The sequence below is a fragment of the Panulirus ornatus genome, chromosome 3 (assembly GCF_036320965.1).
Source record: "Panulirus ornatus isolate Po-2019 chromosome 3, ASM3632096v1, whole genome shotgun sequence".
NCBI lineage: Eukaryota > Metazoa > Arthropoda > Malacostraca > Decapoda > Palinuridae > Panulirus > Panulirus ornatus.
This window is the reverse complement of record NC_092226.1, coordinates 45414980-45429489: the sequence shown is the minus strand read 5'-3', so window position 1 is coordinate 45429489 and position 14510 is coordinate 45414980. Positions and strand designations below refer to the sequence as shown.

At 39.0% G+C, this 14510-nt stretch overlaps 1 protein-coding gene across 1 annotated transcript in view; it reads right to left on the bottom strand.

Annotated features, from left to right (window-relative positions):
• LOC139762511 (uncharacterized) overlaps nt 1-14510 on the bottom strand; it is an 854543-nt gene that overhangs the window by 317706 nt on the left and 522327 nt on the right. The window contains exons 14-16 of the mRNA XM_071687495.1: nt 11364-11613; nt 10258-10454; nt 3539-3663 (exon numbers count right to left, since the gene is read on the bottom strand). Of these exons, the coding sequence (XP_071543596.1) occupies nt 3539-3663; nt 10258-10454; nt 11364-11613 (572 nt within the window). The remainder of the gene's footprint in view (nt 1-3538; nt 3664-10257; nt 10455-11363; nt 11614-14510) is intronic.

Below are 14510 nucleotides of genomic sequence, written 5' to 3'. Positions count from 1 at the left end.
TCCAATACTCCAAACTCTGTGAAAAACTGACCCACAAATGAATCAAATAAAACATCCCACGGTCATCTGCATAGCATGGCCCCAGACTCAAAAACTCCACCACAACACAATATGCTGTGTGAGGACACAGCATAACCTAAATGCACAGAATTTATGGTAACAGACATCAACAAAGCATTAGACACTGTACCCCAACAAATCCTCACACAAAAGATACTTGACTACCCTCCAACAAAGACAAAAAGTGGTTGGCCAATTTCACGGGTAGCTGCCATGGCAGAGTGACTCACAAAGGCTTCACCTCTACAACATTTATATTCCACAGTGGAGTTCCACAAGGAGCAGTTCTTTTGTTCGACCCTCTAAAAACCTCTTCCTACATGTCCTCACACTATCTCAAGCAAACCACAACATGAAGGCCCTACCATATGCAGACAACCTCACAATCATATCACAACATACCAACACAACAGTAGCAACAACAAACATACAGCACTACATTATCTTTTTTTTTTTTTTTTTTTTATACTATTTGCCATTTCCCGTGTTAGCGAGGTAGCGTTAAGAACAGAGAACTGGGCCTTAGAGGGAATATCCTCACCTGACCCCCTTCTCTGTTCCTTCTTTTGGAAAATTAAAAAAAAAAACAAGAAAGGGGAGGATTTCCAGCCACCCGCTCCCTCCCCTTTTAGTCGCCTTCTACGACATGCAGGGAATACGTGGGAAGTATTCTTTCTCCCCTATCCCCAGGGATAAAGCACTACATTATACAACTGGAATTATAGCTCATCCAGAACCAAATGTCTACATCTCCACAGAAGTCTTCAATCACTCTTTTCACTCCAGACACATGAGTCTAACTCACATCCTCCACTCATCTTAAAAGTACTATCACTCACTGAAAGAAAACTAGCATTCTAGGCATCAAATACAACAAAGAAGGTATGACTCTCCTAATAAGAGATAACTATAAATTTCAGGTAATAGTGGTAGATGCCCCATAAAGATGATACATAAGAGAATGGGTAATCGCAGAAAAGAAATGCATAGTGGTGTTGATGATATATAATTCATCAAAGATTCTTAACAAACAATGAAGGAACAATCAGGATGGTACATGAAGCAGTAAAACATACACTTCTCAGAGTAGGTCAAGTACAAGTACTGATAATAAGGGATTTCAATTATAAGGAGACAGAATGGAAGGATTTGGATTCTCAAAGTGACAGGGAATCTAGGAAACACAACTTAGATTATGCACAGAAAATATTCCTTTTCCAGCATGTCAGAGAACACACTCAGATGAAAAGGCATGATTCACCCTCATTACTAAATCTTATCTTCACACAGACAAGCATGGATAATGAAAATATTATTTATAACACAACATACACCAACAGAGGGATTCAAACCCTGGTAGGGTGCCTGGCTGCATTGGCCACATGGATGTTAAAAGACACACACACTCTAAATCTTTAGTGTTTTTACTTGTGTTCCAACCTCATCTCAGGGGGGGTAGCATGAACGTTAATCTCACATGATTCCAATGGTGTGACAAATACGTTGACGGACAAACGATTGTATATACACCAAAAGTGGTGCCTTCCTGCCTCATGTTCTATGTAAAGCTAAAATTAGAATATGCTCCTCATGTTAGTTAACCACACCTAAAGAATCAACAAAGATGGTACATGAGCCAAAAGAACCAAGTTTTAAGGAAAGGCTTTAAATTTGCCCATCTTGGTAGAAAGAGTGAGGGAAACCCGATCATAACCTTTAAATTTTTCAAAAAATATTAAAGTGGACAGTTAACAGTTCTTTGAGAGATGTCCAGCTAAAGCAAACAAAGGACACAGAATGAAATTAAGAAAGAAACTTACAAAAGATATAAATAAGTACTTTTAAAGTACAAAAGTTATGGATGAATGGAACAAGTGACCGAAGACATGATCAATACAGACACCACACATACATCTAAGAGTTTGATAAATGAAAATGTTCAAGAGACAAGGCCCCATGAATGTAAAGCTCCTTCCCTGTACAATACACATAGGTAATTACAAGTAGGTATTTACCCACTCGAGGTAATTACCTGATATTCACTCCCTACGCCCATAACATCAACATAAAGGCAACACACAAATTAAATGCACTTAGAAGACTACCTGAGACAAGAATTGAACAAGAAAAAGAATCCCTTAACATCGTGTACATACAGTTCATCCACTCCATTTTATACTATCCCTAACCTGTCTGATCTTTCACCCTCTTAAACATAAATACAATAAAGCTGCAAAACACAAAAAATAGTGCACTCATAACAATCACTAGCTGCCGACACAATGAAACAAATATTCCTCCTAATGCAATCCCATCATAACATGCTTGTCACTCAATTCTATGCAACAGCAATAGATCCCTCCCACCCAAACCACTACATAACTAATCACCACAAGTAGAAATAAAAAGTTAACCCCTGCCTCCCAATTCAATAACGTCTATTCAAAGATCCCCCACCATTAATAAATGTAACTCTGACATAACAGAAATGCACTGAAATAACCCAAGAAGCACTAAACAACCATCCTCCCAACTTATTCTTAAATTCAGATCAATCAAACATACAGTTCATCCACTCCATTTTATACTATCCCTAACCTGTCTGATCTTTCACCCTCTTAAACATAAATACAATAAAGCTGCAAAACACAAAAAATAGTGCACTCAGAACAATCACTAGCTGCCGACACAATGAAACAAATATTCCTCCTAATGCAATCCCATCATAACATGCTTGGCACTCAATTCTATGCAACAGCAATAGATCCCTCCCACCCAAACCACTACATAACTAATCACCACAAGTAGAAATAAAAAGTTAACCCTGCCTCCCAATTTAATGAAGTCTATTCAAAGATCCCCCACCCTTAATAAATGTAACTCTGACATAACAGAAATGCACTGAAATAACCCAAGAAGCACTAAACAACCATCCTCCCAACTTATTCTTAAATTCAGATCAATCAAACATACATTCATAAGAAGTCACACTTTCCTGTCTCCTCTCAAGACATCTTTTATCCCTACAACACTACTAATATTTCAACATACCTCAAAACTCTTGAAGTCCATGATGTAACTACCATAATGAAGGCACTGAGCTTACTACTTAATTACCCTGCAAACTCTTCAAATAGACATGTATACAACATCTGTAACATCACAACACTTTGTAACCCATGCTCCCAACTAATACACCTGGCTGGTTTCCTGAGAGCTGAAAGAGCCTTATATAAATAGAAGGGATGCGTGAGACAGGAAGTAAGTATATAAGTATATAAAATTTTTCCAATACCAAACAGTAAGATACTGTATGGGGAACCTCTAATTCAGTAACTTCACATTTTTGTCCTCCATGACATCATCAAAAGAACATAATTCATCACACTGGGGAACACCCAAAAGCCAGAAATATAATCTACATTAATTTCAGAAATTACAGTCAGAAAAGTACATGAATAGATTAGTATTTACTAACCACTTTCTGAAGGGCAGGTGTCCATATTCTCATCTATAATACAGTAGGATATGTTGAAGCCAGTGGGTTCTGCAGCTTTTGCTTTACAGTCCAGGCCCCAATTCAGTTTCACTTCTGTTGGTAACCTAATATAACAAAAAAATCATAATAATTTGTAGATGGAAATAATTGCACCCTAATCTGCAATCATATAATTTTCAACACAACACAGGCTTTGGTATCCCACAACCTCACCATCGTTTGGCATTTTCTGAGATTTTCACACACACATTCATATTCTGACAATTCATGTCAAAAAAGTTCTAAACATTTAGTGTCCCCACTCACACAAACTCTGTTTAACTATGCAAGCTATACTGTACTATGATAAAAAAACCTGCTATTAGACAATTTTATGCTCAAAATCTCACTCATCAATATATTAGGTATCTTAATAATGCACATTTAATACATATTACACCAAAATACATCCATAAAGTATTTCTTCCTTCCTTTCAAATCAATAATTTTCTAAACAGTATATTTACCATTATTATTCATTTCTTTCCCCACTTGTTGTAGAAGGCGACTAGAGGGGACAGGAGCGGGGGGCCAGAAACCCTCCCCTCCTTGTATTATAACTTTCTAATATGGGAAACAGAAGAAGGAGTCACGCAGGGAGTGCTCATCCTCCTCGAAGGCTCAGATTGGTGTGTCTAAATGTGTGTGGATGTAACCAAGATGTGAAAAAAGGAGAGATAAGTAGTATGTTTGAGGAAAGGAACCTGGATGTTTTGGCTCTCAGTGAAACGAAGCTCAAGGGTAAAGGGGAAGAGTGGTTTGGGAATGTCTTGGGAGTAAAGTCAGGGGTTAGTGAGAGGACAAGAGCAAGGGAAGGAGTAGCACTACTCCTGAAACAGGAGTGGTGGGAGTATGTGATAGGATGTAAGAAAGTAAATTCTAGATTAATATGGGTAAAACTGAAAGTTGATGGAGAGAGATGGGTGATTATTGGTGCAAATGCACCTGGGCATGAGAGGAAAGATCATGAGAGGCAAGTGTTCTGGGAGCAGCTGAATGAGTGTGTTAGTGGTTTTGATGCACAAGACCAAGTTATAGTGATGGGTGATTTGAATGCAAAGGTGAGTAATGTGGCAGTTGAAGGAATAATTGGTATACATGGGGTGTTCAGTGTTGTAAATGGAAATGGTGAAGAGCTTGTAGATTTATGTGCTGAAAAAGGACTGGTGATTGGGAATACCTGGTTTAAAAAGCAAGATATACATATGTATACGTATGTAAGTAGGAGAGATGGCCAGAAAGCATTATTGGATTACGTGTTAATTGACAGGCGCGAGAAAGAGAGACTTTTGGATGTTAATGTGCTGAGAGAAGCAACTGGAGGGATGTCTGATCATTATCTTGTGGAGGCAAAGGTGAAGATTTGTATGGGGTTTCAGAAAAGAAGAGAGAATGTTGGGGTGAAGAGGGTGGTGAGAGTAAGTGAGCTTGGGAAGGAGACTTGTGTGAGGAAGTACCAGGAGAGACTGAGTACAGAATGGAAAAAGGTGAGAACAAAGGAGGTAAGGGGAGTGGGGGAGGAATGGGATGTATTTAGGGAAGCAGTGATGGCTTGCACAAAAGATGCTTGTAGCATAAGTGTGGGAGATGGGTTGATTAGAAAGGGTAGTGAGTGGTGGGATGAAGAAGTAAGATTATTGGTGAAAGAGAAGAGAGAGGCATTTGGATGATTCTTGCAGGGAAATAATGCAAATGAGTGGGAGATGTATAAAAGAAAGAGACAGGAGGTCAAGAGAAAGGTGCAAGAGGTGAAAAAGAGGGCAAATGAGAGTTGGGGTGAGAGAATATCATTAAATTTTAGGGAGAATAAAAAGATGTTCTGGAAGGAGGTAAATAAAGTGCGTGAGACAAGGAAGCAAATGGGAACTTCAGTGAAGGGGGCTAATTTTAACGTGATAAAAAGTAGTGGTGATGTGAGAAGGAGATGGAGTGAGTATTTTGAAGGTTTGTTGAATGTGTTTGATGATAGAGTGGCAGATAAAGGGTGTTTTGGTCGAGGTGGAATGCAAAGTGAGAGGGTTTGGGAAAATGATTTGGTAAACAGAGAAGAGGTAGTAAAAGTTCTGCGGAAGATGAAAGCCGGCAAGGCAGCAGGTTTGGATGGTATTGCAGTGGAATTTATTAAAAAATGGGGTGACTGTATTGTTGACTGGTTGGTAAGGTTATTTAATGTATGTATGATTCATGGTGAGGTGCCTGAGGATTGGCGGAATGCTTGCATAGTGCCATTGTACAAAGGCAAAGGGGATAAGAGTGAGTGCTCAAATTACAGAGGTATAAGTTTGTTGAGTATTCCTGGTAAATTATATGGGAGGGTATTGATTGAGAGGGTGAAGGCATGTACAGAGCATCAGACTGGGGAAGAGCAGTGTGGTTTCAGAAGTGGTAGAGGATGTGTGGATCAGGTGTTTGCTTTGAAGAATGTATGTGAGAAATACTTAGAAAAGCAAATGGATTTGTATGTAGCATTTATGGATCTGGAGAAGGCATATGATAGAGTTGATAGAGATGCTCTGTGGAAGGTAATAAGAATATATGGTGTGGGAGGCAAGTTGTTAGAAGCAGTGAAAAGTTTTTATCGAGGATGTAAGGCATGTGTACGTGTAGGAGGAGGGGAAAGTGATTGGTTCTCAGTGAATGTAGGTTTGCGGCAGGGGTGTGTGATGTCTCCATGGTTGTTTAATTTGCTTATGGATGGGGTTGTTAGGGAGGTGAATGCAAGAGTTTTGGAAAGAGGGGCAAGTATGCAGTCTGTTCTGGATGAGAGAGCTTGGGAAGTGAGTCAGTTGTTGTTCGCTGATGATGCAGCGCTGGTGGCTGATTCATGTGAGAAACTGCAGAAGCCGGTGACTGAGTTTGGTAAAGTGTGTGAAAGAAGAAAGTTAAGAGTAAATGTGAATAAGAGCAAGGTTATTAGGTACAGTAGGGTTGAGGGTCAAGTCAATTGGGAGGTAACTTTGAATGGAGAAAAACTGGAGGAAGTAAAGTGTTTTAGATATCTGGGAGTGGATTTGGCAGCGGATGGAACCATGGAAGCGGAAGTGGATCATAGGGTGGGGGAGGGGGCGAAAATTCTGGGAGCCTTGAAGAATGTTTGGAAGTCGAGAACATTATCTCGGAAAGCAAAAATGGGTATGTTTGAAGGAATAGTGGTTCCAACAATGTTATATGGTTGCGAGGTGTGAGCTATAGATAGAGTTGTGTAGAGGAGGGTAGATGTGCTGGAAATGAGATGTTTGAGGACAATATGCAGTGTGAGGTGGTTTGATCAATAAGTACTGAAAGGGTAAGAGAGACGTGTAGTAATAAAAAGAGTGTGGGTGAGAGAGCAGAAGAGGGTGTTTTGAAATGGTTTGGTCACATGGAGAGAATGAGTGAGGAAAGATTGATAAAGAGGATATACACACACACACATATATATATATTTTTTTTTTTTTCATACGATTCGCCATTTCCCGCATTTGCGAGGTAGCGTTAAGAACAGAGGACTGGGCCTTAGAGGGAAAATCCTCACCTGGCCCCCTTCTCTGTTCCTTCTTTTGGAAAATTAAAAAAAAAACGAGAGGGGAGGATTTCCAGCCACCCGCTCCCTCCCCTTTTAGTCGCCTTCTACGACACGCAGGGAATACGTGGGAAGTATTCTTTCTCCCCTATCCCCAGGGATAATATATATATATATATATATATATATATATATATATATACACAGACATATGACAGAGTGGCAGATATAGGGTGTTTTGGTCGAGGTAGTGTGCCAAGTGAGAGGGTCAGGGAGAATGATTTGGTAAACAGAGAAGAGGTAGTGAAAGCTTTGCGAAAGATGAAAGCCGGCAAGGCAGTGAGTCTGGATGGTATTGCAGTGGAATTTATTATAAAGTGGGTGACTGTGTTGTTGACTGGTTGGTGAGGATATTCAGTATATGTATGGTTCATGGTGAAGTGCCTGAAGATTGGCGGAATGCATGTATAGTGCCACTGTACAAAGGCAAAGGGGATAAAGACGAGTGTTCAACTTACAGAGGTCTAAGTTTGTTGATTATTCCTTAGAAATCATATGGGAGGGTATTTATTGAGAGGATGAAGGTATGTACAGAGCATCAGACTGGGGAGGAGCAGTGTGGTTTCAGAAGTGGTAGAGGGTGTGTGGATCAGGTGTCTGCTTTGTAGAATGTGAGAAATACTTAGAAAAGCAAACAGATTTGTATGTAGCATTTATGGATCTGGAGAAGGCATGTGATAGTTGATAGAGATGCTCTGTGGAAGGTATTAAGAGTATATGGTGTGGAAGGTAAGTTGCTAGAGGCAGTGAAAAGCTTCTATAGAGGATGTAAGGCACATGTACGAGTAGGAAGAGAGGGAAGGGATTAGTTTCCAGTGTATGTCGGTTGGCGACAGGGGTGCGTAATGTCTCCATGGTTGTTTAATTTGTTTATGGATGGGGTCATTAGGGAGGTGAATGTGAGTGTTTTGGAGAGTGGGGCAAGTATGCAGTCTGTTGCGGATGAGAGGGCTTGGGAGGTGAGTCGGTTGTTGTTCGCTGATGATACAGCACTGGTGGCTGATTTGGGTGAGAGACTGCAAAAGTTGGTGATTGAGTTTCGTAAAGTGTGTGAGAGAAGAAAGCTGAGAGTAAATGTGGTATACCTGGGTCAAAGTGCTGTCAATGGATTTAACTAGGGCATGTGAAGCAACTGGCGTGACCCATGGAAAGTTTTGCAGGGACTGGATGTGGAAAGGGAGCTGTGGTTTTGGTGCATTACACATGACAGCTAGAGTCTGAGTGTGGACGAACATGGCCTTTGTTGTCCTTTCCTGGCATTACCTTGCATGCACGCAGGGGGTGGGGGGTGTCATTTCATGTGTGGCGGGGTGGCAGCGGGAATGGAAGAAGGCAGCAGGTATGAATAGTTGCATGTGTATATATGTCTATGTCTGTATGTTTTGTGTAAATAATCATCATTCCAAGGTAACTCAGCCATCTATATCCTAAAAATCATCCCAAGATAACTTGTGTCAGGTTCCAGTCACATTTTTTATCATTCCTAGGAGTCAAGAACTCAGTATACATCATTTCTCTCAATAAATGATATTACAAACATTTATTTACATCTGCAGACAACAGTATGGTGATGCCTCTCTCTCACAACATGCAAGCATGTCTTATTTGGCTTGCTTTTTCACTTTTTTTCCACCCAAACATGCTGAGTGTTGCTGATTAATGAATATATTATCTTATCTAACAAGGAAAAAAGTTCCAATTTGAGTAGTCCAGTAGAAAAAATCAAAGCAAAGCATCTCTTAGAGGTTTATTTCTGCCTTTTCACTGTTTTTTACTCTCAGTAAGCTAAATAATGATGAATATGACAGTGATGACTACAGAGACACACAACAAAGAAAATACTTCAAGATTTTACAAGCTCCAACCCATAAAAGTTACCTTTACCTCTTAATGTGCCTGCCCAATTATTTGCTCTTGTGGTAAAAACTGTGTTAGTTATACAAATGATGAACATCAGAATATGTAGCAGTATTTCTCGTTTTTCTGATATGCTAATGAACTTGCTGACATGATAACTGAAGGGGCAAACAGGTATGCGAAGCAAAGGTTGACCACAGCATCATGGGACAATGGAAGTAATAAATGGTGCCCTATCAAAGGTAATGAAATCTATGCATTTCTCCAACAAGCTGCCATTTTTCTTTACTGTTTCTAATGTCTACCATAATGCAATGTTCATAAAGTTAAATCTCATATTCTTTACAATTATTTTTGTATTCGTTAACTTGGACTCACAGGAACTGTGTATTTCATAACGCAGTATTTTCTTAAATATTAACATCTGAAACAAATATCTTGTGTATTACTTTTTATATCTACATACAATTCAAAATTACGTAAAAAAATAAAGATTTTTGTTACATACTTTGAAAAAGAAATTTGTAAGGGCAGGGTCAACTCTGCCCACCTTGGAAAAGAAAAAAGTAAGGGATGAACTGATCACAATCTTAGGTTTTTAAAACAGATCTATGAAACAGACAGAGAACAGTTCTTCAAGAGATGTTGGGATAGAGAAACCAGTGGACATGACATGAAATTAAGAAACTTGATTAAAAAAGTGTAAAAAGTACATTCTTAGTATAAGAGGGATGTATGAAACATTAGAAACAATAGGTAGAAGTAAAAGGTAAGAATATTAGGCAAAAGCATTAGGTAGATGTAGTCAGAAAGAACATTAGGTAGGAGCCTCAGCAAACACTGTACAAGTTTCCCTTTGCCAATGTCTTGTTAAGGATGTGGCACTAAAGGATAAGAAGCGACATGGAGTTCGCTTGTTATGGAGACTCTATTGCCATGGCCACCCCCTTGAAGGACTTCCAGGAGGGAACAAGCATCAGAGACAGTAAAAGAAGAATGGAATAAAAAGACTGAAGACATGGATACTGCTGAGGGCATACATAAGCTTAAGAAGTTGTATGCCAAGAGAGAATGTTCAGAGATGGGGTTCTATGAGAGTACACTCCTTTCCCATATGTTACAAATAGGTTATTACACACAAAAGATTAGTTTTCTGAGAAATCTAAATTGGCTAAAGTTGACCATATATTACAACAAAAGCATTACACTTATAAAACTGACACTTTTGTTTTTAACTTACACATCTGCCACATAGAACTGTTCCAATGGAGGAGAACGTTCCCCATGATTAGTAATGCAAGTAATCCACTTTATCCCACTGGAGGAGTTGTTGGAGTTGACAGAGATGCCAAACATGTACAGGGACGAATTTTCAAGGTCAGTGAGATTCTTAGCATTGATGCTTGGATCCTTAATTGTCAGCCACTCAAGTTTATTCTGTCAAAGTATTAGTTAATGACATCAATGTCATAGCATACAGTATTACAAAAACATTACTTATGACAAGCAAAAATCACAGAAACAGGGATAACAATCATAAATTTCAGATCAACTTAACATAAAGTATGGATTCCTAGTATCCTGAGCTGTGTGAGAATTCTGACTAAAATTTCATACAGTTAATATCATGTGACTTTATCTAAAGCAGATAAAAATATACTGGTACCATCTTAATGGAGTTTTTATTACATGATCGAACCTGTTCCAAACAATAACACCATCCATAATAGTTCTTGTATAAGATGCTAAAACCCAATTAAAATATTATTCAATCATTATAAAACTTAACACTTATGGATGAAAGAGACTAAATGTACACCAAATGCTGCCACAAATTTAACATAATTTGGTATCAAGATTTAACAATTTCTTTGAGGAACATTTACAACTGTACATTACAAGGAATATGAAATGTTGCAGCTAAACCAATTTCCAAAGGTTTCCTTGAAACCATGGTAAATTCATTTGATTAAACCATGGCTCATAAAAAGCATATGCTTCATTAATTTTTTCTTTCACATGATGGTTTTAAGAGACGATTACTTAATAAATCAATTTTGCTAGTGCTATAGCTTGAAACAACAACAAAAATTCAAATTATTTAACACAATACTACAAACCATGCATAATCTCTCGCTGCTTACTGATTTAGTAAGATAAGACAGAGATGTATAAGCAGATACATGGGTGATAGAGCAAATATTCTCTTCCCTAAGAAGACTAAAGCAAAATTTCACAGAAGTACTGTCCTTCACTTAAATGTAGCACATTATCATAACTCATAAAATCATGGAAAGGAGATCTATAATGCTTATCTGAACCAATTACTAAATACAAGACACTTACCAGACACTGTGCTTCATATTTAATTTTCTTGCACCAATAGAGAGTTACAGTTTCTATCTTTTGGTTTTCTTGATGATCCTCTGGGAGACGCCACCTCAAGCTGTAAACTGTGCTACTAGGGTTACTAAAGATTATTACTTTAAAGTAGCTCAGGGATTTTAAAACAGCTGCCATTTCTGGTACCACTACTACTGATTTGAGTTCTTCATCAACAGGAGGTCCTTCATCATTCACAGGCCTGATCTCAAACCTGGGAAATTAGGAATATAAATACAGATACAGTATTATCAAAGATATATGATCAAAATCTATACCTTTCTACCATCAAAATATCTAAATTAAAGGTATATTTAATCAAACTTCAGTAAATTATCATTCATAAATGCTAATAATACACGAGTTACTTTCCATCCCTTTATACTGAAAACACAGTTCTTTATATTAAAAAGTAATATGTGAAGGATCTCAAACCACTTTGGTAACCATCTAATAAAAAGGCAGAGATTAAGCAAGCAGTACTTGTTAATTATGCCAAAAGGATTTACAAAGACTACAAAACATGGCTACATGGCTTCATCAATGTATGGAAGCACACTTCAGAAATAATGCTGAATTACTCTTTCTCCAGTTGATGGTATTTTCCTTTGTAGAGATAATAAATGCTCTCAAAGATAACTATGAAACCCAAAAAACAGCCAGCTGGAGGTGCAATTAATGTCAGTCGGGGACTTGAAGGGAAATATTTATCAATTCTACTCTTAAGCATATCTTTGGTATTACTTTTAACCCCTCTAACTGGTAAATCATTCCATATAATCATAATCCTGTTGAAGCAAAAATACTTCACTTCATTCAAAGTAAAACATTCACCCAAAAGTTTGTAACCATTACCATGAGTGAAATCAGAAGAATCTATCCTAATGTAGCTTGTTAGATTAAGATACTGAAGCCTGTGATAATTTGTTACATACCATAAAATATTATACAGGAATGAAACGCTTTATCATCAGTATGTGTGTCTTCACAAGAGACAGTGGAAGCCCATCTACTTTTGACTTGTAATACCCTGTTCGCTGCCTGCCTTGCTCCCTGCTTTCACTTAGAAATTGAACTCAAGATGCTGATCCATTCCACCATAAACCCCCATCAGACCATCTTCTGCCAATCCCTGTTAAGTAGACTCTACTACCTAAAAAGTGACTACTGTGTGTCCTATGCGGCAGTGTTTCTTACCTTTCTTGTTCCTTTCTAGTTTCTGGTCTATGACTTCTGGTTTACCTATTCTGCCATGTCCCAAATTTTTCTGAATCCTTCTTTAGGTTTTCTTATGTTCTGTATACCTCGCTAGTTCTATCAAAAAAGACCCAAATATTCTTGTCTAACACTCTGTCAAGATGGGTTTTCCCTATTTACAGACAGCGTCAATACTACTATTATCCCCAGCATTCCACTTAGGGTACAGGGATTTACATTAAAGCTTGGCAGCAATCTCATTATCACTAACTTCTGAAGCCTCTCTTTGAGCTTATGAATGAGATCCTTTTTTTTTTTTTTTTTTTTATACTTTGTCGCTGTCTCCCGCGTTTGCGAGGTAGCGCAAGGAAACAGACGAAAGAAATGGCCCAACCCCCCCCATACACATGTATATACATACGTCCACACACACAAATATACATACCTACACAGCTTTCCATGGTTTACCCCAGACGCTTCACATGCCTTGATTCAATCCACTCACAGCACGTCAACCCCGGTATACCACATCACTCCAATTCACTCTATTCCTTGCCCTCCTTTCACCCTCCTGCATGTTCAGGCCCCGATCACACAAAATCTTTTTCACTCCATCTTTCCACCTCCAATTTGGTCTCCCTCTTCTCCTCGTTCCCTCCACCTCCGACACATATATCCTCTTGGTCAATCTTTCCTCACTCATTCTCTCCTTGTGCCGAAACCACTTCAAAACACCCTCTTCTGCTCTCTCAACCACTCTCTTTTTATTTCCACACATCTCTCTTACCCTTACGTTACTCACTCGATCAAACCACCTCACACCACACATTGTCCTCAAACATCTCATTTCCAGCACATCCATCCTCCTGCGCACAACTCTATCCATAGCCCACGCCTCGCAACCATACAACATTGTTGGAACCACTATTCCTTCAAAAATACCCATTTTTGCTTTCCGAGATAATGTTCTCGACTTCCACACATTCTTCAAGGCCCCCAGAATTTTCGCCCCCTCCCCCACCCTATGATCCACTTCCGCTTCCATGGTTCCATCCGCTGCCAGATCCACTCCCAGATATCTAAAACACTTCACTTCCTCCAGTTTTTCTCCATTCAAACTCACCTCCCAATTGACTTGACCCTCAACCCTACTGTACCTAATAACCTTGCTCTTATTCACATTTACTCTTAACTTTCTTCTTCCACACACTTTACCAAACTCAGTCACCAGCTTCTGCAGTTTCTCACATGAATCAGCCACCAGCGCTGTATCATCAGCGAACAACAACTGACTCACTTCCCAAGCTCTCTCATCCCCAACAGACTTCATACTTGCCCCTCTTTCCAAAACTCTTGCATTTACCTCCCTAACAACCCCATCCATAAACAAATTAAACAACCATGGAGACATCACACACCCCAGCCGCAAACCTACATTCACTGAGAACCAACCACTTTCCTCTCTTCCTACACGTACACATGCCTTACATCCTCGATAAAAACTTTTCACTGCTTCTAACAACTTTCCTCCCACACCATATATTCTTAATACCTTCCACAGAGCATCTCTATCAACTCTATCATATGCCTTCTCCAGATCCATAAATGCTACATACAAATCCATTTGCTTTTCTAAGTATTTCTCACATACATTCTTCAAAGCAAACACCTGATCCACACATCCTCTACCACTTCTGAAACCACACTGCTCTTCCCCAATCTGATGCTCTGTACATGCCTTCACCCTCTCAATCAATACCCTCCCATATAATTTACCAGGAATACTCAACAAACTTATACCTCTGTAATTTGAGCACTCACTCTTATCCCCTTTGCCTTTGTACAATGGCACTATGCACGCATTCCGCCAATCCTCAGGCACCTCACCATGAGTCATTATTATTATTATTATAC